General features: G+C 33.8%; 2 protein-coding genes across 4 annotated transcripts in view; one reads left to right on the forward strand and one right to left on the reverse strand.

The window, feature by feature from the left end:
• The window catches only part of LOC106060478 (uncharacterized), a 28,040-nt gene extending 21,258 nt beyond the window's left edge, over window positions 1-6,782 (forward strand). For both annotated transcript variants that reach the window (XM_056043290.1, XM_056043288.1), the window contains exons 8-9: window positions 66-217; window positions 1,244-6,782. In XM_056043290.1, the coding sequence (XP_055899265.1) occupies window positions 66-217; window positions 1,244-2,550 (1,459 nt within the window). In that variant the 3' untranslated portion in view covers window positions 2,551-6,782. The remainder of the gene's footprint in view (window positions 1-65; window positions 218-1,243) is intronic.
• A 1,351-nt stretch (window positions 6,783-8,133) lies between these two features.
• Window positions 8,134-20,843, reverse strand: LOC106060481 (isocitrate dehydrogenase [NADP] cytoplasmic-like). 2 transcript variants are annotated; one of them, XM_013218384.2, is made up of 12 exons: window positions 20,819-20,843; window positions 14,491-14,530; window positions 13,993-14,099; window positions 13,668-13,754; window positions 13,409-13,569; window positions 13,151-13,297; window positions 12,511-12,578; window positions 12,197-12,265; window positions 11,834-11,985; window positions 10,365-10,505; window positions 10,078-10,240; window positions 8,134-9,335 (listed from the first exon to the last, which is right to left on the reverse strand). In XM_013218384.2, exons 2-12 carry the CDS (start codon window positions 14,511-14,513, stop codon window positions 9,251-9,253), a joined length of 1,203 nt encoding a protein of 400 aa, XP_013073838.1. In that variant the 5' UTR covers window positions 14,514-14,530; window positions 20,819-20,843; the 3' UTR covers window positions 8,134-9,250. The 2 variants fall into 2 exon arrangements, with proteins under 2 accessions (XP_013073838.1, XP_013073837.1); XM_013218383.2 differs by lacking the exon at window positions 20,819-20,843 and adding an exon at window positions 17,085-17,291.
• Between the last annotated feature and the right edge of the window lie 5,437 nt (window positions 20,844-26,280).

The following is a 26,280-nucleotide window of genomic DNA, read 5'->3' on the forward strand; positions in this document are numbered from 1 at the left end:
CTCTGCTCCTACTTTAAAGATCTTGAAATGAAGTATTGACCCTATTGATGTTTTGTTGTGAGCAGAAAACGAAGTGAAATGGTTCAAGAAAATGATGGTCAAGATGTGACAGAACTACACCTTTTCCATGGGACTCATAGAACTTATGTTGAAGCCATTGCTAGAAAAGGTTTTGACTGGAGATTAAGTGGCAAACATGGCACAGTGTATGGATGTGGTAAGTAAGACTTTAATTATGTATTATTAGATATTTAAATGTCTAGATAGTTAAGTATAATTTTACTTACAATGTGTGTTATGTAATAAAGAATAATTATGTTTTCCTTTTGCTGTATAATTATACTAGTCCCAAAGTTCAGCCTAACAGACACACCATACACACTCACTTGTACATAAATAAACAAACTATGTGTATGATAATTTAAAAAATAATGAATTTAATACAATGATAGTATACCATGATATTGAAATGGATAATGTGGATGATAAGTAATCAGACATGAAAATGAAGATAATAACTCATAAATTCATTCTAAGTAATTACTTAAATAATATTTAAAAAGTAAGCACCTTATATTATGTTGCTTGACAAAGTAAAGTATTGACAATGACTTCAACAACATAACAGAGACTCTTAACGTTTGATCTAGAGCTATATACAAATAAATCCTTATAAAAAATATCATTACAATATAAAATAAAACTCACCCTAAACAGGGGTCGAAGAGTCCTACCAAGAATAAATAAGGAAAAAATATATTACACAAAATATGATTGCCACAAATGATGTCATAGCGTATAGCGGAAAACCAGAAAACAGGGCTATTTGCACCTATCTATAGATTTGTGTACATTTTTAATATACAATAAACTCAATAACAAAACTAACTGCGACATGTCAAAGCACACTTCTTTTTCTGGTTAATTTGCAAGTATTTGTATTTATCTTCATCTCTCTTTATCCAGTATTTATCTTTGTTCTCATGAGTTTGTTTAATTTTACTCTCCACTTTACTCTAGAACTATCCAGCTCATTTGTTGGACATTGTGCAATTAAGAAAGTGTCTGAAAAACAAATCAATAGGTTTTGGTCAGCATATTGCTTATTGGAGATTATGATCATTGAATTGTAATGCTTATATACATCTTGGAGTCATTTACTTTACAAATACCATTTAATAAAATATAAGTCTTTGAACTTAAAGTATTTATCATTTTTTTTTTTTATTTCCTGTATGTATAGGTTCGTACTTTGCTAAAGAATCCAGATATTCTCATAGTTATACAGACAGAGGAGGCAATGGAGTCAGTGTCAAGTTGTCAGCAAGCTCAAATGCTCAGATGAACAACAGGAATCTACTAAGGCCTTACCCTAACTCTCAAGTCAGCCTTAATACTTTGATTCATAAACAGATTCGTAGCATTATTATGGGTAATCCATCCCCAACTGTTCAGGTAGCCAATAAGAGCCAATGCTACTTTCAGAGTCCACCTGTTACTTCTCAGTCTATTGGTAACAAAGTTCAAAACTATTCTCAAAATATGACAGTCAGCAATATTAAAAACAATTCTGTGATACAGCCAAGTCATTTTTCATCCATTGCAGGAGTGTCTTATGGCTCAACCTCCCTAAATTCTATCCAGAATAGACAAGAGGGAATGACTCCTTTAAATCTTGTCCAGAATGCGCTTTATGGCTTGACCCCACTAAACTCTACTCCAAATACACAGCAATGCTTGAGCACAGTAAATTCTATCCAGAATGCACCACAAGGCTTTCGCTCACTAAACCCTATTCAGAATGTACAGCAAGGCTTAAGCTCACAAAACCCTATTCAGAATGTACAGCAGGGCTTAAGCTCACAAAACCCTATTCAGAATGTACAGCAGGGCTTAAGCTCACAAAACCCTATTCAGAATGCACCACAAGACTTGAGCTCTATAAATGCACAGCAAAGCTTGACCATGCTAAACCCTATCCAGTATGCACAGCAAAGCTTGACCATGCTAAACCCTATCCAGTATGCACAGCAAAGCTTGACCATGCTAAACCCTATCCAAAGTACTCAGCAAGACTCTCTAAATACTATCCAGAATACACAGCAAGGTTTTAACTTAAGTCCTGCTCAAAGTACACAACATAGTTTAACCTTGCCAAACCCTAGACAGAATATACATTTAGCACAAAGACAGCAAAACCCTGGCAAGCTAACACATCTGGACATATCTAACAGAAATGAATCTGAATCTGTGTCGGACCAAAGTTCATCTCTCTCACTCTCCACTGGCACTTCAGATCTTGGATCAGTGTTAAGCAAAAATGTCAAAGCTGATACTCATTCAATGTTTGTGGCCAGAGTTTTAGTTGGACATACTGCTAGGGGTTCAGCTGGTTTGAGACGACCACCACCTCTAAGTGAAAACTGTCCTTTAGGAAAATGTTTTGATTCCTGTGTTGATAATGTCCACTCACCAAATATATATGTTATATTCGATAGTAACCAATCTTACCCTGAATATCTTATTGAATACACTTGTACTAGTATCTAGCTTCAACATGTTGTCAATGTGGGTGGACTCATTCAGTGTCTACAATATGAACAAAAAATGTTTCTAATTACCTCAATATTTTACACAAGTCACAAGAGATTATTTTCACAGCAGATATTTCATTACGATTGAAGTCAACATTCATTGAAATCTTTTATATGTAACTTGCAACACACATTAGAAAACCTAGATCTAGTTACTTTGAAGATATTTTAAATTAGTTTGAGAAAAGAACAATATGTAGAATATGGTACAGTTCATTTTTTAAATGTTTTTGTATTTGTGATCAACATGAATAGAATATTACTGCTCTATTAAAACACTTTTATTTTTCACTGGGATTGTAGAAACATAAATTTATGAAACTTTTTGTCCTTTTTGCTTTTTATTTTATATCTTTTAACAAATTTTCAAAAAACTTTCAAAAAGTAATGCTTGTAAAGAATGAGAAGTCAACCTGGTTCAAACATTAAGAAAATTAAAAAAAAGAAAGTATTCAAAAGCTAGAACAGTATATATATATTTTTGGACAAGATATTAGGACAGGGGTTCTCAACTTGTAGGTCGCGACCCCCCCCTTGGGGGTCAAATGGCGATTTTCCAGAGATAGCCTAAGGCCATCAAAAATATGTTGTTTTTTTTCTATTTTAGTGCGTCAAACATGACATTGTGCAATGTTTTTCTATTGGTTTGAAGTAACTTTTTCTTTTTGTCATTTGAGTATATATGTCGCAGACAACTGAATTATGTTTTTAAACATTTTAATTGTCATAGTGTAAATATTTTTATGTTTAAGTTAATGTAACTTGAAACAAAACGCAATGTTACTCCACTGTGGAATTAAAGATATTTTTTCTATGGCAAAGATTTACCCATGTCAAGACATAATTGAAAAGTACATTTGCTTTAGTTTTAGATAGTTTATACAGTTTTAAATTACATTTTTTAAAGGTAATATTTTAATTATGGAACATCTGTGTGGTTATACTTCAATAGTTAAAGCAGGATTGAAAAAAGGTGTGTCATTTGTAACAAAGTTCTATTAGCCGAATCTATATAGCCGAAATAACTAGCATGATTTTGATAGAAAGCAGCCAAACTTTGCTGGCAAGAATACCCAGTATTTTAGAAGTAAGGTTAGGTAGATAAATGATGGTGTATTAAAGTATTTAAATCTTTTCGAAAATCTTAGTGCTGTCTGCACAGATGGTCTCCTAGTATGCTTTGATGTCAGTCTTGATTTCAACGTCTGCTACAGAATGAGTCACTAAAAGTTAACGGAACTCTGTATTATTCAGCAATGAAGACCCACGAGAATTAAAGAATCAATGAAAAACTTCACTGCAAGAATTTGTCTGAAAAAATTCATTCAATCCTTCAAAATAAAACTTCAACTTAAGTATAGAAAATAATCCTTGTTGCAACCTTATCTGCTCTATGAGGGAAAATGTTATTGAACCTGATGAGCAGATAAAATTATAAATTTCTATGAAAGAAATTTTTCACATATGCTTGCGGATGAAATTTCATACTTTCCAAATCTACCAGATATAAATTTTTTGCACTTTCCAGAAGACCATTCACAGTTAAAATTGAAAATGTTCTAGAGACATGAGAACATTTTTTTTAAACCCAATAATAGCTATGCAGCGAAAAATGATTACTCTTCATTGTCAGTTACACAAATCTGGATAATGTCTTTGCAGTCCTATTTTTTTTTTGTCTGTGACATGCCTTCTTATTACATTTTCAATGACATAATATTTGCAAATCTGGTTTTCCACCCTGTTGTTTATCTTGTCTGAATACAGAAGTAGACTTTCAATCTTGAAAAGACAGCTCCAGATTAAGCCGAAACAAGATCAACCTTCTCCCTGATGTTGGCTTGTTTTCACAAACATTAATGTAGCAATATAGTTTCCTACTGTGTAATGGTCCGCCATACCACGCTTTTCAAATTGTCTCCTAAGAATGAGAGTTTGAATAGAGAATAGAAACGTAAATAAATGTAAATTCATTTTGTTTGTAATTTAATTATAAGTAAACATATCTTGTAATTTATTTATATTTATTTTTATTTATTAGATAAAATATACTTCATATTATTTCATGATTAAACAAAAAATTGACAATGTAGATCAGATACTAAAATTATTGTAATGATTTAGTATCGTTATCAAAAGCACAGTTACTTAGGCTTATGAACAAAAATAATTTTAAGGTTGCTGGTTGCCGCATAGTGCAGAACTGTAAAAGGGACGCGGCGCTAAAAAGGTTAAGAACTGCTGCATTAGAATGTGATCCAAGTTACAGATGATGCTTAGCAGTTTTTATAATATGATGAAAATGGTTTGGCCATGCTTGAATGTAGATCTAGCTACCGATAAGTGATTGCAATAATTAACATCAGTACTTTACTTCTAGGTTTTCTCTTGATTTTGTTTCAAGATATTTTCTTATGTACATAATAAAAGTTTTTCTTTTTGTGAGTATGTAGAATAATATTTTCCTGCAAAGTTTTTACTGCCAGTGTTTAATAAATGAACAGGCACATCAAAGACAACATTAAAACATTGGATCTAAAATTTTTTTCAAAAAATTACTCTCATGCTTTTTAGTGCAAATACATACATACAATTTTAGACACCAGTAGTGATTATCTTTATCATTATAACCTATTTGATACCCTAACAATATAACAAAAGAGATTTATGGTCAATCTTTATCTTTATTTGTTTAAGAATATTGTCAATGATAAAAAGCTTTACAATTTAAAAAAGAATTGATTTTTAAAAGGTTGCACTTAATCTTGGACAGTATTAAAAAAAAATGTTCACTCTAAGTGAAGCTATTGGTTTCATATGCTGTCACTGTGAATCAAAACAAAACAAAATAGTATCAAAACAGAAATTGTGAAATCAAATCAGAGATTTGGGCTGGCCTGAGAGTTACTGACATTTGAAGATGGTGGAATTCAAACTGCTAGGAGTTTTGGATTTATAGACAGATGTGAGTGTTAATGTTAATATATGCAATAATTCTTATAAAAAAATAAAAATAATCAAGATGATTAAAATTGTTGTATAGTTTGATTCAGGGGTGTGGTGGCTGAGTGGTAAAGCAGCTTCCTAACAAGAGGTCTTGGGATTTGAATCCTGGTGAAGACAGGGAATTGAATTTCTGGATTTTTAGGGCGTTCCTGACATTATTTGGGAAACGCAAAGGTCGTTGGTCATTGTATTAGTCACGTAACACCCTTGTTAACATGGGCCACAGGAACAGATAACCTTTACATCATCTGCCCAATAGATTACAAGGTCTAAAAGGGGAACTTAAGTTTTTACTTTCTATAGTTTGATTCACTTTTTTAAGTATACGACTTGCACTTATTTATTCCACTGGGAATGCAACATCCACAATAGTAAAGATACATTTAGACATTCAGTCTTTTGTTCTAGAAATAGGATAACATATAGTTTGTAAGTGCTTGATGAAGAATTAAAAATGGCCTTAAAAAAAATTATAAAATAATTATTGCCCTCCCCTTTTCATTGGAAAACTTTGAATGATAAGTAAATCTTAATAACAAAATGTGTAAAAGCCTAAATACGCATGTCTTTTTTATTTTTTTTTTCAGTAGTCAATTTATGTTCAGTAGAATGTTATTTATCCAAATTAATTTGAATCAGGGTCAATATTATTATAAAATGTCCAATTCACCAACAATATAAAGACAATTTATATTGCAGTATACATAAACATAAAATTGAATTGAAATATATATGGGTAAAAAGCATTACACGTAGTAGCCTACCATTATTAAGAGAAAAAATTGCTGATCTTTCGCTGCACATCAACAAGACCACCACTTATATACTTTACAATAAAAACTAAGTCCGGATATATGATGCTCTACTGAATACATTTAGAGTTTTGTTCAGAAGTAGACTTATCAAAGACTTGTGTTTTTATCCTTTAAAAAATGTACTTTTCATTTTAATTACTTTAAATAAATATTGATAATAAATATGAATCATATGTTGGTTTTAAAAACCTACTGTATATATTGGTATGAATATTTGATCATTAAACTGCTTTGGTTTATGTAATCATGTTTTTGTTTAGTTTCTGATTGAAACCCAACAACTGTACAGTTAGCCTTACTTGAAATCAATGCAACTATTTATCTTGTACTATTCCAAGAATAAAATGAAATGTTATTCATTGTTTTATACTTTATCCTTATTTATATCTTTTACATCTAATTAAACATGTTAGTTTTTGTTAAGAAAAGTTCATCTTACTTGTTTTGATGAAAAAAAAAAGTCAGTTTCCTTACATTTTAGAAAGTATGCTAAATTTTAAAGAAATGTTTTGCTAATTATGGGACATTTGTTTGTGTCTGTTTCTAGATAACAAAACTGAAGCTGTGTATTTAGCAAGGAAGCATTGTACAGATATTCCTTCTTAGCATTCAAAACACTGCTAAGTTTTCCTGGCTGATTCAGGCAACCTGTTCAATGCTTTAGCAACATTTGTGACAATTAGTCCTAGCATATGGAATAAGAAATAAGACTTTTTATTAGGTTGTATTTATTTAACTGTATAAAGTATAAATTAGGGTTTAGTGTTTTATTTATTATTGCTACTTTACTTTTTAGTCATCTGTGCTGAAGTGTCTTTAAATTTAGTGCTTTTCCTAATGGTGTTACTCTAGTCAAAAGTGAATAATCATTTCTTGTCATGGCTCTATTTTGTGTCTGTTCTAAGTTACTTTTTTTTTAGTTTTTTATTGGTGCCAAACAGAGGATGCTTATTCTAATATTCTTAATAATTCACTTTTTTTTTCTGTATGGAAAGACATGCGCCAATTTGATTCCTATTACTGCTATTCATCTAAATCTCTTTTTGATAGCTTGATTGTTGGGGTTCAGAACTGAGCCTTTTTATTTCTAAGTATTTCTTGGAGATTTGATAACAATTTTGACAATAATAAAAGTAATGTATTCTTTGTGAAAAAATTGTGTTTGACAAAAGTAGAGTTTTTTTTAATTGATATGCACCATTCCCCAATGACACTAACTTCTGAGCATTATAAATGTGCAGACATGTTATAGGAGTCAAACCTAAAGGAGGTCTTCCTTCACCAAAAGTTCTCCTTTTGGACCTTGTAATCTATGGGACAGATGATGTATATGTCATGTTTCTGTGGCCAATAGTTAATGAGGGTTCATGTGGCCAGCACAAAAACTGGCATTACTTTTCCCAAACTACAGTCAGGTGTCCATTAGAACTGGGTGGACTAAGAGGCGCCCTAAAGATTCCGAAAGTAAAAATCCCAGTCTTCAAAAGGATTTGAACCTGGGTCCCTTGGTTTGGTAGCCAAGCACCTCAAGTTTTGAGATACTGGTTGTCAATAGGTTTTTCAGAAGCATTTCATTTAGAAATATAGCTTTTGACACACTTTCCGCCAATGGTTTAAATCACCCAAATTAATATAAAAAAACAACAACTGGTAATAGTTAAAGGCAACTTATATCATGCTAAATACTTTTCTAAATAATCAAAACAATAAATAAAATGTTGTTCATGATTTACACATTGTCTTTATTGTAAGACATAAATGCTTTATAAATATAATCATTTAATACATTTATATACTAAGCATTTCCCCTTTTAAAACAACTAAAAAGTTACAAAATTGTATTTAAACATTAATTGTGTTAATAAAGTTGAATCAAATGTATAATCTATTAGATGTCTGTTTAATATAAACAAACACTAGTGATAAATGGACCCTGTAAATGGGATACACAATCACTTGACAATGCTACATTATAAAATAATACTAAGGCCTGATACTTTTAAAGGTAACAAACATATTTTAAAAATTCTACTCAAAATGCATCCAAAGTCCATCACAAAGTTAAACATTGCTATTTAGCATTTTGTTTGTTTAAAAAAGTATACATAGATATAGTTTGTATCAACTAAAGTGGGCATGCTGAAAGCACTGATCGTTAGTTGCTGTTGTTTGAAAAAGGTCAATGTAAAGCTTTTCTATAAAAGATGAACATAAGTCCTCCAACAAATACCAGAAACTATGCACTGGGATCATGAAAAATTCATAAATTAAAAACTAGGATTTTATTAAAGACAATAGTGAACAGAGTTTCAAAGCATTTCTATGACCAGCATTCATCTCTTATCATCATATTAAACTAGCAATACTTCCAATGTCTAAAAGACTAGGCTAGTGGTTGTATTCAGCCAAAAGTATTCAATGTCTGACAACTATTTTTAATCAAGATAAGCTGCTCAGCTTTCTAGAAAATGAATGACTGACAGAAAAGAATATTTGCTTATATTTTCAACAAGTAAGCTCTCTGTGACAGAGTGGACAAATCAATACAGGGGATTAACTTGTAAGGCACAGAAGTGAATTGTTGACAAGAGGAAAGAAATATTTAGAAGTAAATATTTTGTTAGTTGCTTCACCTTTTGACTAGTTTTAAAATCAGTTAAAAATATTTAAAATTTGTAGTAAATAAAATGAACATAAAATGTTAAAAAAAAAAAAAATTACATCAAAGTAAGATATAAAATAGATCAGGATAGCTAGGGGAAATAGTAGAAAAGTTTGTACATAAACAATTTATAATTTTGGTTTACACAAGTCAGATATGTTGGAGTTGTTTAGTCAAGCTGACTCCCTTTTTCTCTTGAGATTTTCAGCCAGTGTATCCATAAATTGAAAAGTTTCTTGATAGTCAGAGGCAGTCACACTGGAAAAAATTATTCTATTACTGCTTTGTAATACTGATTTTTTAAAATAAAGTGAACTTTGGAGTGTTGGAATAGAGAGGGAATATTCATACACTTTTAAATTTAAAACAGTCTGAAAATTAAAAAAAAAAAAAAATTTTTCATATTTATATTTCATTAACTACATTGTATCATTGTAATATTCTTATAGAATTTTGTCGATATTAGAATGACTTTTAAGCAATGAAACTTTTTATTATAGTTCTTATATGAAATTAGTTGGTTTGGAAACCAATTTACATCTGTAAGTTATGTGATCCACTGCATTTTTTTTTTTAAGGAATATTTACCCAGGCAATGTTTCTCAGACTAACCGTGGAACTCGGGTGAAAACGGTTGTTAGAAGAGAGCTGGGTCAATAGGGAAGCAAAAAAGAATCGCATAAGGACCAAAGTCTATTGCATTGACAGGGAGGAAAGAAAGCCCCAACAAATACACTGTTCATCAAGAGACTGTTTTTACAACTGCACAGCTGATATGGTAAGATTCCCCCTGTTTGCTCAGAATTTGACCTCCCTTCTAATCTGAGCGTCCTAGGATAGGAACCATCGGTAATAGGATGTAGTAATTTACATCTGTTAGGATCTTTCCTAGGCAGGCTACCATAGGCGTAGAGTTCCTAGTGTCTTAGACTCAACTCTAAGGACAATAGCAAAGAAGGAAAATCTATAAGATATATAAAAAAAAATCCCATTAACAAACCTGTTCATGCCCTTAATACAAATAGCAAGGTCCTTAGTCATAATCCCTGACTCAATGGTCTCTACACACACACTTTCTAGATTTTCTGCAAATTTTTGCAACTCAGCATTATTGTCCAACTTGGCTCTATGAGCTAGCCCACGGGTCCAGGCAAATATAGAAGCTTTGAAAAACAAATTGAAAATGAAAACATAAATTTATGAAGAACTATTATTCGTTCATTCTTTGACAAATAGTAAATATAATTCATTTGTTTTAATGGTTAAAAATTTAAAGTAAAAACAGACCAATAGGATTAGTGGAAGTCTCTTTGCCTTGTTGGTACATTCTATAATGTCGAGTGACTGTGCCATGAGCAGCTTCAGCCTCTACAGTTTTACCATCAGGACAAACTAGGACACTAGTCATCATGCCTAATGACCCAAATCCTAGCAACAAAAGAAACATTGTTTACGTTTAGGTAGTGGAATGGCTAAGCTATTTTTTAGTCAATATTTCTTTATCACTAGTTGGTTCTAATACTGACAATGGCATACATTATAGATAATTGTGCACACACAATGCCCTGGCATATTTTCTTCAGTTGAAAATCATAAGAAACTAAGATAGTAGCTGCCTGTGTGTTGTTTTTTTATTTGATCTATGGTCTACTTTACCTGGTTTAGTCACCATGACTCTTGTGAGGTGATAACCTTTAAAAGGTCAACATAATTGTGTTAATCAGCAGAGATATATTAGTCTTTTTCTCCATAGTCGGTCTTATTTCAGGAGACGAAACTCAGTATCGAAGCCTGATAGAAGAGTTTACAAACTGGTGCACCGACAACTTTCTAGAACTGAATGTAACAAAAACTAAAGAACTTATAATAGATTTTAGAAAGAAAAAACAAACTATACGTGAACTGCAAATAAACACTACATCTATAGAACAAGTAAAGGCATATTAATATCTAGGCGTTATCATCAACAACAAGCTTTCATGGGAAGACCACCTTGGAACTCTGACAAAGAAAACAGCCCAGCGACTCTTTTTTCTATACAAACTCAATAGTTTTAAACTAAACAAGAAGATCCGTGAGACATTTTACGGCGCGACTGTACAAAATCTGCTAACATACGGAATAAGTTGTTGGCAAGGCAACGCCTCATCTAAACTGTTGCGACGTCTAGAAAAAATCATTAAAAAAGCATCAAAAATTACACTCACAACATTACCACATTTAAAGGAACTTTTTGAACAAACGTGCCTAAGAAACATCGAAAAAATCTTAGAAGACAACGGCCACCCGCTCCATCAGAACTAGGCCAGGTCGTCGCGAAGTGGGCGACTGCTGTCAATCAAAACAAGAACGGAGCGGTACAAAAACTCGTTCGTACCTCACTCGGTCAGACTCTATCACTGCCACTCATTGATCAGGGAACATGTAATGCATCAAGATACCTGTGTGTAGTCGCTGAATGTTGTCTGTTGTATTTATGTGTATTTTTCTGTTGTGTTGTCTTTATATGAGAAACGAGTCCTTGTAATCACAACAAATTTCCGTAAGGATCAATAAAGCAGTCTTAGTCTTTATGGACCATGGTGCAGGTTATATTTCGATTACATTTAATAGTACTCTACAAAAATAGTCCACAATTAATCTAATTGTCACTTCAAACATAGAACATAACAAACTGTCTGTCTATCTAATTCTATAAAAAAAAATTATAGAAATAACTATTGAAATAATCATTTCACAATTGTTATATAAAGTACCTTGAGCTACAGAATCAGACTGAACATCACCGTCATAATTCTTACAAGCCCAGACAAATCCGCCTTCAGATTTCATGCAATAGGCCACCATATCATCTATTAGTCGATGTTCATACCAAATTTTCTTGGCTTCAAATAGTTCCTTATAATTCCTGTCAATGTAAAGAACAATATTTTTAAAAACACATAAAATCTAGATGTAATCTACATATATGTAAAATTCAAGAATTATATTTATTCTATATCATTTGATTAAAAAAAATTCCCCTTTGTATACAGCAAAGCAAATTTATATATTTATAATACACAAAATGTACTAAGAAAAAGAAAGAAACTGACAAATCAGACTAACATGAAACTTACTTTTCATAAATGTCTTGAAATATGTCCTTAAATCTTCCATCATATTTTTTGAGGATTGTATTTTTTGTACTGAAATGATTGTATTCCAAAATTAAATATCCTATAGTCAAATGATGAGATGTGTAAGTAAATGAAAAAAAAAAAGGAAAAAAAAAAAAAAAGAAACAAACAAACAAAAAAAAAAAAAAAAAGAAACAAACAAACAAAAAAAAAAAAAAGAAAGAAACAAATATCAAATTTTCATTGACAATGACAACAACAAAAAAAAAAAAGAAGACTTAATAAAATTTAATTTGATCCACTGCTGTTTTTACCTTAAGTATAGTGGCCATTCTTTTTGTAGAGCAAACTGGAATGAACTGTGAGCAAAATCTGTTATACTCTGAAATAGTTGATATGGATGATGATTTATATGTACAAAACCCATTTACTTTGTAGCATAAAGTAAAAAATGTCAATTATATGGGGAAAAATGAAAGTGAGAAATAAAAGTATCACAATGTGAAATCAAGTGAAGTTTCTTAACTTTTCCAAATTAATCCTATCCTATCAATTATCCCTGATCTCCAAATTTTAAACATGGAAGCAAAAAATATTCTGAAATGTTAAAAGGATGCAATTAAGTGTCCACAGCTGTACAAAGGACTATAATAGTCTGCTACTTTAAAGTCTTTCTAAATGTGGTTGTTCAAAATACAAATGTACAATCAAGCTGAAAGAAATGTAGATGTACAATTAAAGAAATGTAGATGTACAATCAAAGAAATGTAGATGTACAATCAAAGAAATGTAGATGTACAATCAAAGAAATGTAGATGTACAATCAAAGAAATGTAGATGTACAATCAAAGAAATGTAGATGTACAATCAAAGAAATGTAGATGTACAATCAAGCTGAAAGAATAGTTGATGTAATACTCTAGTTAAGACCACAACCTAATAAACTGTCAGTACCTCATCTGTGTTGTACATTCCCATGGCAACACCTCCAGACTTCTCAAAATCAAACACTGTGTACTCAGTAGGGGATTCACCATTGGTCGGTGTGTACGTTATGGTGACCCTACCTGGTCCAGGCACAACAAAGTCAGTAGCTCTGTACTACAAGACACAGCAGTCAATTATTTTTATCATCTATTTTAATCAATAATAAAAATTCATTTCAACAAAGATTAACAAACGACAAATGAACCAAAGAAATGTCCAAATTACCTGATCACCAAATGCATGACGACCAATGACAATACTTTTTGTCCAGCCTGGCACCAGTCGTGGAATGTTGTTACAAATGATGGCTTCTCGAAACACTGTGCCACCAAGAATATTTCGGATGGTTCCATTAGGGGATTTCCACATTTTCTTTAAATTGAACTCTGACAATATTTTCAATATTTTTGTTTACAATTGCCATCATATATTTTTTTTGAATTCATGTAGAACAAAAGAAAAAAACTTATTTAAAAAATGTTACCTTCAACTCTTTTTTCATCAGGGGTAATAGTAGCACATTTGATTCCAACATTATATTTTTGTATTGCTTTGGCTGCATCAACAGTCACTGAAATATACAGAGTTTAGTCTTTTTATGCTAAAAAAAAAACAAACAAAAAAAAAAAAACCAACAACAATTGGATTTCTACTTGTACATGTCCCTCAATAGTCTAAGCTTATCAGTGAATGCTTTACATTCTCTAAAATACATGAAGTAAGATTTGAAAAAAAAAAAGAGAGTGAGAGAATTGAATCTCTTTAAACAATTCTATATTAAAATAGGATATCATTCCTGCAAACTTTACCTTGGTCCTCAGTAGCATCACGATTTTCAACACTGAGATCAAAAAAGTGAATCTCCAGGTCAACAAAAGGTAGAATAAGTTTGTTCTTGATATCGTCCCATATAATTCTGTCAAAAAGAATATACAAACACATGCATAGTAAGTACAAATATGAAACTATAAAATAACTAAGAAATTCTCTAACAGGCAACTGTTGTTGAGTTACCCATAAAATGTTAATGAATAAAAATTGTGTAGCCAGCACAATGACCAGCATGAGAATAATCCTGGAACAGCCTAGATGCCCCAGGAGCTTTAAGAAACCAGACACTAAACAGTTGATCATACTATGGGTACTCTGTGCAGACCACATGCATCAAAGTAACAATGAGCTTATAATGCTACAGTTACTTTAGACCACAAGCATAAAAAACCCAGCTACCAAGACATGGTGCTCAAATAAAACCTACAAATAGGAGCAGATTTATTGAAGAAAACAAGCATTAATTAAGGCCTCACCGTGTCATTTCATCTCCTTGCATTTCAACAACTGCACCACCTGAAGATAAAAATCAACAAATTAAATACATTTTAAAAATCAAATCCTTAGTTTAACATATTATAAGCCTAATCATGTCTAAATCTCTTGCACAGATTGTAAGCCTGATCATTGAGTGCCAGATCTTTGAAAGTTAAGCTTCAAAATAAATGATAAATTAATAAGCCTGTCAGGTTATATTTGTAAGAAAACAGATCAATGAGTGAAATATTTATTTGGGGGCCCTCACATTGGTGACTGCAGTTTGATTTAATTTTTCTCAGGCTGTTGCTTTAATTCTTGTGCATTTACTTTAAAAAGTGAGCCCAGCGACTGGTATGCAAACAAACCTTAGCTCCACACAGATTTTGACAATGACTGTAAAGGTGTAAAGAATATATGCAATTCACAAAAGAATGAGTAAAGAATGCGAAAAAAATAAAATTGCTAAATTCTGATTTTAAGCTCTATCATTATTAATCACGGGTAGCCATTAGTTTTCCAGATTGATTCATGCAACCTTTTTCATGCATTAATGTGACTAATTGTCTTTAAATGTTAATAATGTAACTAATATGGCACTTATGAAGAATAAAAAAAGGCAAGTTGTTAAAATATATCAGTAACCATGATGGATTTAAACTTTCTAGATATATTACTAGATCTATCAGAATTACAATTTTATATTCAATAGACATTTAGATGTAGAATCTAGTTGATTTAGTCTTACTCTTATAGATCTACCTGGAATCTATGATATATAGATCTAGATCTATATTCTCTAAGACAGTGGCATCACTATGGGGCACGGGCAGCACAGGGTGACACCCACCAGGGGAATTAATTTGTTTCAGTTTTTTTGTTACTCTTAATAACTGAAATTTTTCTGGGTGGAAAGACATGCTCCAATTTGATTCCCATTTCTGTAATTCACCTAATTCTCATTATAAAATTTCTGTATCTTGTGTTGTTTTTATTGTTCTATATATTATGCAATCATCTGCAAATAATCTGACTTTTGTTCCCCAAATGATGCAATTTGGTAAATCATTTAAATGTAAATTAAAAATAGTAGTGGACCTAAGACTGTTCCTTGAGGTACACCTGAGTTTACTGTTATTGGTGTTGATTTAGAGACATTTATTATTACAGTTTGTTCTCTCCCTATCAGAAAATCTGTAATCCACTGATGCAATGGAACATCAATGCCAAAATATTTTATTTTTTTAAGCAAACTATGGTGGTGAACTTTGTCAAAAGCCTTGTAAAAATCTAGTAAGATAGCATCTATTTGCTCACTATCATCTAAACCTTTTGAAAAATCATCAATTAGTCCTATTAGTTATCTTTCACTTGATCTATATTTCCTAAAGCCATGTTGGTATGGATTAAGGACATTATATTTGTCTAAGTAGTTTATGATGTTGCTACATATTATGTGTTCTAGGATTTTACATGTGATTCTGGTAAGTGATACTGGTCTGTATTTTCCTGGATTTTTCTCCTGTTTTAAAAAGGGGATGACATTTTAGCTTCTTTCCAGTCCCTTGGTACTCTGCCCTGGTTAAGAGATGCCTGAAAAAGTATTTTGAACACTGGTGCTAGCTCATTGCTTAGTTCTTTGAGTAATCTAGCTGGAATATCATCAGGTCCAGATATGCTTTATTCGGTTTGATGTTGGCTAATAGTTTTTGGAATCCCTTTTCTTGTACTCCTATATCTCCTATGTTGTCTACTTGGTTTAAATTAAGTAATAAGTCTTTTTTTTCCTCCTGAGGCTGAGAATGCTGATGCAAAGTATTTATCTAGGATATTAGCTTTACTTTCATTATCATTATGTGTTAAGTTATCTTCTCCTTTTAATGGTGCTATGCCTGTTGTTTCCATTTTCTTTGACTTAATGTATGACCATAGGTTTTTGTTGTTATCTTTAGATATTACATTGTTTATGTATTCACTCTGCAGCTGTCTGCTTACTTTTTGGGTTAGGTGTTTAATTTTTATATACTATTCTACTAATTGTATTATTATAGTTATAGTCATAGTCTATATAGATCTAGATCTATAAGTATAATCTACTATCTAGTCTAGATTAGAACTTTCAACTAGATCTAGATGATCTAGATATAGTACTAGACTATAATTTAATAAGTAGACTATATTAAATATATAATAAAAATTATAATAATAGATTAGATTATTAGATATATTATGTATATTTATATATAATTATAATCTATAATTCTATAGATCTAGAGTATAATAAACAAATAGATCTAGGCTCTAGACTCTAGAGGTCTATCTGATTCTATTTCTCAAGACTTAGACTCTAGATCTAGATCTAGACTTAAATAGTTGTCACATTTCTTTTTAAATTGTCTGTCACACCACACCACAGTCACAGTCACTAGATATAGTAATAGAATAATAGATCTATCATTTAGATCTAGATTAGAATCTAGATGTAGTCTAGATGTGTGAGATCTAAATCATTTGAATTTGATTGTCACTGTGACTCATTGAAGTTGAACTCATTGCATTTCAAGAGTCATTCATTGTCAATTGAATTGATTACCTTTTATTTTCCCCATCTTAATAATTCCACAAAGAAATTTGATAGATCTAGTCTAGTTGAAAAAAGAAATACCAGGGGCTAAACTATAATTAAAACTGGTCTACTGGAGTCTTTAGAATAATTTAATCTAGAGATATTTCTCAAGATCTAATGACGTCTAGTCCAGTAGAGTAGTAGGTCTATATCTTTAGAATAGATTTAATAGGTTATCTCAGCAACCTTTGAACCCACCACTACGAGGCTGCCAACCTAGATTCCTAGGACAATAATCGCCACCGGTAACATAAACTGGAAAAACATAACCAAGAAAAACTTAAAAAAAACCAACAAAAAAAAAAACACAAACCAACAAAAAAAAAAACACAAACAAACAAAAAGAACACTCCCTTTAAACAACTTATAGAGCAATTATTTTTCTCTTAATAACTATATGTGATGGCCGGAGGCCGAGGTTCGAATCCTGGAGAAGACTAGGATTTTTAATTTCGGGATCTTTGGGCCCCTCTGAGTCCACCCATCTCTAATGAGTACCTGACACTAGTTGGGGAAAGTAAAGGCGGTCGGTCGTTGGACTCGTGATGGCCACACGACACCCTCGTTAACCGTTGACCACAAAAAAAAAACAACAGATGACCTTAACATCATCTGCCCTATACATCGCAAGGTCTAAAAGGGGAACTTTACTTTACTATGAGAACCATCGAGATCGCTGTTGAGTTGAGGATTCAATAAAGGACATTAAAACATATATATGTAGGCCGCGCCTGACCATATGTTGTTTCAACAGAGTGGCTGTGACTATTGCTTGCTGTTCGGTCCAAGAAAGAAACTTAAGAAGTGTCAATCAACGAAATACTCAACGCATTCCCTAGGACAAAGAGATCAGTTGAAGAAACCACAAGATTTAATCACTGTTTCTAAGTAAACTCTATAGGCCAGTGATGCTCACCTTAATCGACCGGCGGACCATTTTAATATCCAACACTTCTGTCGCGGGCCAGATCAACAAAAAGGTTAAAAAAAAAAGGGGGGGGGGAAATTATTTGGGAAATAGACAATAAACCATTTTTATTAGAAACCCGAGAATCTAGTATTTACATTAATTTATTAGAAGTTTATCCTAAACAACTTTTAAATATTCGGCTGAGTAGACGAGACGCCAAGTGGAAGCAATGTCTCGAGATGTTCGCCCATGAGACGCCAAGTGGAAGCAATGTCTCGAGATGTTCTTCCATGAGACACCAAGTGGAAGCAATGTCTCGAGATGTTCGCCCATGAGACGATAACGTAACATAGACTACGAACGATTCGTCACTGAAAGGGTTTGTGTCCAAACTAATAATTGCTTGTAATGACTGTGATCATCCGTGAAGCTTGTTTTCGGAGATTTAGAAAATGTTCACCAAGCAACACGGATTACAAATCAATTGTCTGCATCATTTGAAATTTGTCCAGCAGGGAGGTTCTAGTTTTGTAAGCTCTGTCTGTGCACACATTGATTTTGTAGGTGAACGAAACCACAGAGGCTCGGTTCCATTTGACTTGACAACTTTTCTAATAGCTGTTGCTGTCAACCATACATGTGGCACCATCAGTAGTCACACTCCCACTAATTTCTAGAAGGGAGAAAGAGTCTCTGTGATGGTTGAAGCTTCGTTGACAGTGTTTCGCCAGTGATGCTCCTAATAGCTACAACTACTCTGATTTCAAGACTATTGCTTTTATCTCGAATAAATACAAAGATTTTGAGAGTTATCAGATATGTCGTGAGACTCGTCAGCGTTTACAGAAAATAGCCTTACAGCCTACTCATTTTGTTCTCTTTTATGTACATATTCTCAATTCTTCAGTCTAGGTGTCCTTTTACAATCTCGTCAGAAACCAAGAATGCCGCATTATTTACTTGTGCGATTTCATACATCTGTTTAATTTTATGTTTTTTAAAAAGGGCCACTCTTTCTCTGAAAAAAAAAAAATGGTACCATTGTACCAACCCATTTACCTTAACGTAGTGTAAGATATTTTTTAACGTTTTTTTTTGTGGACAGTGGCTTTTATACACTTTGTGTCGAGGTTTCGGCGGGCCGGATAGAACCACGTCGCGGGCCGGATGTGGCCCGCGGGCCGTATTTTGGGCATCACTGCTATAGGCCTATGGTTCAAAGTCATTGAAGCATGTATTTCTGCGTTATCTTTTGTTGTTTATATTTTTTTATATTCCCCGAAAGTTTTTTTTTTAAAGGGATGTTGATATGGTGCCAAGAGTTGCCATGACATTGGAGGCCAATAGGCCTACGAGGAAAGCGCAAACATGGACGTCCTCATATAACTTGGCCCCACAACTTCATGGAGGACCTCAGAACAGTGGACACCAGGTGGGAGGAGGCTTTAGACATTGCCAGTGACAGATATCTTATCTTATCTTTTATAATACAGACATATATCTTTGTGAAGACAGCTTGCGCCCGGTGCACCCGTTTTGTCTAAAACGTTACCGTACGTGCTTACAAGGGGAATGTAAAAATGGTTTTAAAAAATCTCATGTATTTGCATTGTAGTTATTTTATACTTGAGTATGAATCAGGTCACAACGACATTAGCACCAAATTTTAAGAAATTAAACTATTAATTAAAGGGACGTCATTTCATTTTCTAAGTAGAATCTTTCTTATCATTTGTTCAGAAAGGGGGGAAGGGCATCTCTATTGGAGGAGGGTGTGACCTCTTATGGAAGGCGCGACGTCCGGACCATTGGCGAGGGGTGAAGCCGTTCAAATTTAAAATGTGTATTTCATTGTAGTTATCAATCAACGTTTGAATATGAACCCAGTCAAATAACATTAGTATCAATGTTTGAATATGAACCCAGTCAAATAACATTAGTATCAATGTTTGAATATGAACCCAGTCAAATAACATTAGTATCAACGTTTGAATATGAACCCAGTCAAATAACATTAGTATCAATGTTTGAATATGAACCCAGTCAAATAACATTAGTATCAATGTTTGAATATGAACCCAGTCAAATAACATTAGTATCAATGTTTGAATATGAACCCAGTCAAATAACATTAGTATCAACGTTTGAATATGAACCCAGTCAAATAACATTAGTATCAACGTTTGAATATGAACCCAGTCAAATAACATTAGTATCAACGTTTGAATATGAACCCAGTCAAATAACATTAGTATCAACGTTTGAATATGAACCCAGTCAAATAACATTAGTATCAATGTTTGAATATGAACCCAGTCAAATAACATTAGTATCAATGTTTGAATATGAACCCAGTCAAATAACATTAGTATCAATGTTTGAATATGAACCCAGTCAAATAACATTAGTATCAACGTTTGAATATGAACCCAGTCAAATAACATTAGTATCAACGTTTGAATATGAACCCAGTCAAATAACATTAGTATCAACGTTTGAATATGAACCCAGTCAAATAACATTAGTATCAACGTTTGAATATGAACCCAGTCAAATAACATTAGTATCAATGTTTGAATATGAACCCAGTCAAATAACATTAGTATCAATGTTTGAATATGAACCCAGTCAAATAACATTAGTATCAACGTTTGAATATGAACCCAGTCAAATAACATTAGTATCAATGTTTCAAAAGTTAAACTACTTGAAGTTAAAGACTGCCAAAAAGTTCCGATCATATTCTTTGAAGTTGGATCAAAACAAAAACGTTTGCGACCAGACTTCTTACTTTACACAAAGTTTGGCCGATCCTAAATAAAGTTAGGCTATTTTCGCTTCAGTACAACACACAGCCAGGCTTAATGTTTATGTTTACACTTAACCAACCAATCGTATTGCTTTCGTCTTCTTTCCAAAATATAACTCTAGTTGTGAACTCCGTTCACAAGGTGCTATCTGTAGTAATCCTTGGGACATCAGAATTATGTTGATTGTCTCTGCAACTGGATTATAATTTAATTCTCTGTTTTCTGGATAATATTTTACATGTCTTCAATCTTGTTTAATTGTGTGTGATAGCCGCATGACATTATTCAAATTCAACAGAAGGAGCACGGCCATTGGTATATAATTAACACAAAATATTAGGTAAGTGTTTTCTTCTTCGTGACCATAGGAAACTGACATGGAATAAAGTAAATAGCCTGTCTGATTGAGTTTTCTTAAAGTTTGAAACTAAATTATAGACTGTATTGTCTGCGTGTTTAAATAAATGAATGAAATATTAAATAATTCTATTGAAGTCGTTTTAAAATTTGACTATTCCATTAGGCCTACTACTTACAGCGCGGGCTATTCAACTAAACAATAATATTTATTTTGTATTCAATGTTACATCTTTGTATTTATTTACTATGATTTTCTGCATAGTAGGCTACAGCTGTGAGTGCTTTTTTTTTAAATTTGTAGATGACGTCATCGTTATGAAGCCTGCTGTCCGTGATGTATCTCTTTGATAAACTTACATTGTCTTTGTGAATGTATGTGCTGTGGACTGTGGTACAACTTACATTGTCTTTGTGAATGTATGTGCTGTGGACTGTGGTACAACTTACATTGTCTTTGTGAATGTATGTGCTGTGGACTGTGGTACAACTTACATTGTCTTTGTGAATGTATGTGCTGTGGACTGTGGTACAATTCACATTGTCTTTATCTTTTACGTTTTTTTTTTCATTCTTATGCGATACAATTGTAATGAAGTCATCAATAAAATTAATTTTGCTTTTAATGCAGGTCTTCTACTAAAGTGGAAATCATCAAGGCCATCAAAAGTGCAAAAAGTGGAAAGGTGGCAGGCCCAGATGGTATATATTAAAGCAGACCCCAAACATCAGATGAAATGCTAAATTTGCTACTGTGCAAGATTTGGTAACAAGAACAGGTCCCTAAAATCTGGTAGCTAGGTTACCTATCAATGTACCCACATTTGACCACATTGCCATATTACAGATTATCCTAGAACTTTTGCAGATTGCCTTCGGCAGTATTGACAGACTTGGACGCTGATGAATCATTACGACTTGAACCAAAGTTCAACACTATTATTGAACAGTTTACAATGGCTCATCTCGCCAAGTGATAGGCCTACACCACTGTGAGCCTACACCACTGTGAGCCCGCCACCAATCCTTTTGTAGTAAAAGACAAGGATGTGTTTTCTTGATATTTTTGTTGGTGATTGATTGGGTCATGAATAAGACAGGCTCCAACAATAAAACATTGGCCTACTGTTCACCCTAACATAACCTGTAGAAGACAAGTGCCTCTTATCTCATATGCAACGAAGCGCCCAGGCCAAACTGACAAGATACTCGGAATCAATAAATAGAAAACTGAGGTTACTAACAGTCACAAACATGAACGTTAAGTCGGTCCTTATATACGGAGAATTATAAAAAAAACATATGGAAAAACTCCAGCAGACCTTCAAAAAATTTCTCTACTCAGGACATCCGAAAAGATATCTACTGTCAAATTCAAGGGAAAGAACCTAACAGAAACTCATACCCAAAAATATTAAAAAGCGTAAATGGAGCTGGACAGACAACTCTTTGGGAAACTACTAGATCTACCAATATTGCAAGGCAGCCACTTAATGACTTGATATCCGCATGGAAAGAGGAAAGTGGGCAGGCTCAAACAAACCTGAAAGACGTCAGATTTGCGAAGCTGAGGATACTGGAACCACATAGCCCATAGCATGCATATGCCATGGGAGCAGATTCAAATCAGCCAGTAGAAGGAAGGCGCACAAGAATAAATCAAGTAAGTCAATGCTGTAGCTGTAGCCGCTGTAGGCATTAAACATTTTAGATCTAGATCTATTTTTGTTTCGTTAATTTGTCTTCTTTTCTTTATTTGTTATATTATATATATATAGATAGATCTAGAGGTCTAGATCCAGATTCTTTATATGATATGCTAGTCTACTTCTATTAAAGATCAAATGAATAAATCTTTATATCAATCTAGTCAATCTACTGGATCATGTCAATCATATTCCATATCATAATCATGACAATCAATTCAATAATATTGAATGATATTCATCTAAAAAAATGATCTATCTAGCAATATTCAATCTAGATATCTACTAGTGAGTACTACTACTAATCACTACTGAATAATTACACACTACCTATGATTAAATAGATTCTACTACACTCTAGCTCTCAATAAACCTCAAATAGACTAGACTAGATCTACACATACTTCACATACATAGATAGATAATTTAAAGCACCTTAAAGAGGTTTAGTCACCCCCCTAATGTTTAATTATTATGTTATAGTTTTTGTTTAAACTTAGTTTCAGGTGTTGCTTTAGGTTTAGTAGCCAGAATTGTTTTTTAAAGAAAAAGCCACTGCAACAATCATGAGCAGTCAAGACTCCGTCACTGGTCCGTACTGTTTATTGTGACCCACACTCTTCCCCTGCGATAATGGGCATTTATGACTCCATTACCAGGCCATTTGGCCTCACATTCTCCTTCCCCGAGATCATGGGCAGTCAAAGACTCCGTCACTAATCTTTACTGTTTATGGCCACACACTATCCTCCCCCGAGATAATGGGCAGTCAAGACTCCGTCACTGGTCCGTACTGTTTATTGTGACCCACACTCTTCCCCTGCGATAATGGGCATTTTTGACTCCATCACCGGGCCATTTGGCCTCACATTCTCCTCATGGGCAGTCAAGACTCCATCACCGGGCCATTTGTCCTCACATTCTCCTCATGGGCAGTCAAGACTTCGTCACTTGGCATAGTGTTTATGGCGACACACACTCCTCCGTGAGATCATGGGCAGTCAAGAGACTCAAGACTCTGTAACCTGGCCGTAGTGTTTAGGCCAGATATCCTCCCCTTTTATCATGGGCAGTCAAAACTCCATCCATGAACCTTACAGTGTATTATATAATAAACTCCTCCCCTTTGATGGTGGGAACTCGAGATTACATTATAATTTTTTTTTAATATCTGTGACTTTTTTTTCCCAAAGCTTTAATCAATTCATTCTGTCTTTCTTTATGTCCTTTTGTCTAATTAGCTTTTAAACTTTTCACTCTTATTCATTGTCGATTATTTAAAAAATGAACCAATGAGTTCAATAGTTATTGATAATTTATTTTTTTGTATTGAACAAGGGAAAGAATCAGTTCTTGACATAGGTAGAGACATAAGTTGAATTACTCCCCTTTATTTATACTTCATTTGAAAGTATTTTCTACCTCAGTGACTTTTTTTTTTCTTGCTACTAGACTTCTCTTTTGGTCATGCATATATCCATCACTGGAACACATTGCTTGCGGCCACACATCACTTTAAATCTCAGATTTTTTTGGATAGACATTACTCTGTTTCAGATATATATACATTTTTAAAATTTGAAACTCCTCTGCTGGCATACTTGTAATGGCTAGATAATTCACTGCTACTGAAACATTGATCAAGGGTATGCAAATACTTTATTTACGGAAACTAAACCTAACTGCAGTGACAATATTTTCTAATTTAGTTAAGATTAAGGGACAGATATCACTCTGTTGCGAGACATTTCATACCGCTGATGGCCATAGAATATACGCTGCTAAGACATTGATCATGGGCAGACAGAACTTCATTGCCTATAACTAAAGACATAATATATAAATCTTTTGTTTGTTTTCTTTAAATTTGATTATTTTATTTAATATTTTGTCCTTGTTAATGTGTCCTCAGTTTTATATGTTAGCCCTTTCTTCCCCCGTGTGTGTTTCGGGGTCCTAGCTAGAGCTAGGTGCTAGAATAGACCCACTGTCTTGACCTAATGGCATGTCGTAAGAGGCGACTAATGGTCATGTCTTGTCTGTGTGTGTCTTTTTTTTTTGTTAGTGACTAAATTAATTTAAAGCACCTTAAAGAGGTTTAGTCACCCTAATGTTTAATTATTAAGTTATAGTTTTTGTTTAAACTTAGTTTCAGGTGTTGCTTTAGGTAAAGTAGCCAGAATTGTTTTTTTTTTAGGAAGAAACCACTGCAACGATCATGGTAATCAAGACTCCCTCATTGGTCCGTATTGTTTATGGCGACACATTCTTCTCCCCGAGATCATGGGCAGTCACGACTCCGTCAATGGTCCGTACTGTTTATGGCGAAGCACACTATTCCAATGCGATCATGGGCAGTAAATACTCCATCACTTGGCCATTTGGCCACATAATTTCCACCCCTAGACCATGGGCAGACATGACACCGTCACTTGGCCATATGGCCACAAATTCTCTCTTCGAGATCATGGGCAGACAAGACTCCGTCAATGGGCCATACTATTTATGGCTACACACTCTCCTCTCCCAAGATCATGAGTATTCAATACTCCGTCATTGGTGCGTACTGTTTATAGCGACACACTCTCCTCCCCTGCGAGATCATAAGCAGTCACGACTCCGTCACCGGGCCGTATGGTCACACATTCCCCTCCTCGAAATCATGGACAGTAATGTCTCCGTCGTCGGGCTATTGGGCCACACGTTTTCCTTCTCTGAAATCATGGGCAGTCAAGACTCCGTCACCGGGCCATATGGCCACACATTTTCCTTCCCCGATATCATAAGCCGTCAAGACTCCGACACTAGTCGTACTGTTTATGGCCACACAATCTCCTTTTCCAAGATCATGGGCAGTCAAGACTCCGTCATCGGGCCATATGGCCACACATTCTCCTTCCTCGATATCATGGGCAGTCGAGACTCCTTCACTAGTCGTTCTGTTTATGGCGACACAAACTCCTTTTCGAGATCATGGGTAGTCAATACTCCGTTATCGGGCCATATGGCCACACATTCTCCTTCCTCGATATCATGGGCAGTCAAGACTTCGTCACTAGTCGTACTGTTTATGGCCACACAATCTCTTTTTTCGATATCATGGTCATTCAAGACTCCGTCATTAGTCGTACTGTTTATGGCCACACAATCTCTTTTTTCGATATCATGGGTAGTCAATACTCCGTCACCGGGCCATATGGCCACACAATCTCTTTTTTCGATATCATGGGTAGTCAATACTCCGTCACCGGGCCATATGGCCACACAATCTCTTTTTTCGATATCATGGGTAGTCAATACTCCGTCACCGGGCCATATGGCCACACAATCTCTTTTTTCGATATCATGGGTAGTCAATACTCCGTCACCGGGCCATATGG

Source organism: Biomphalaria glabrata, chromosome 10 (genome assembly GCF_947242115.1).
Source record: "Biomphalaria glabrata chromosome 10, xgBioGlab47.1, whole genome shotgun sequence".
NCBI lineage: Eukaryota > Metazoa > Mollusca > Gastropoda > Planorbidae > Biomphalaria > Biomphalaria glabrata.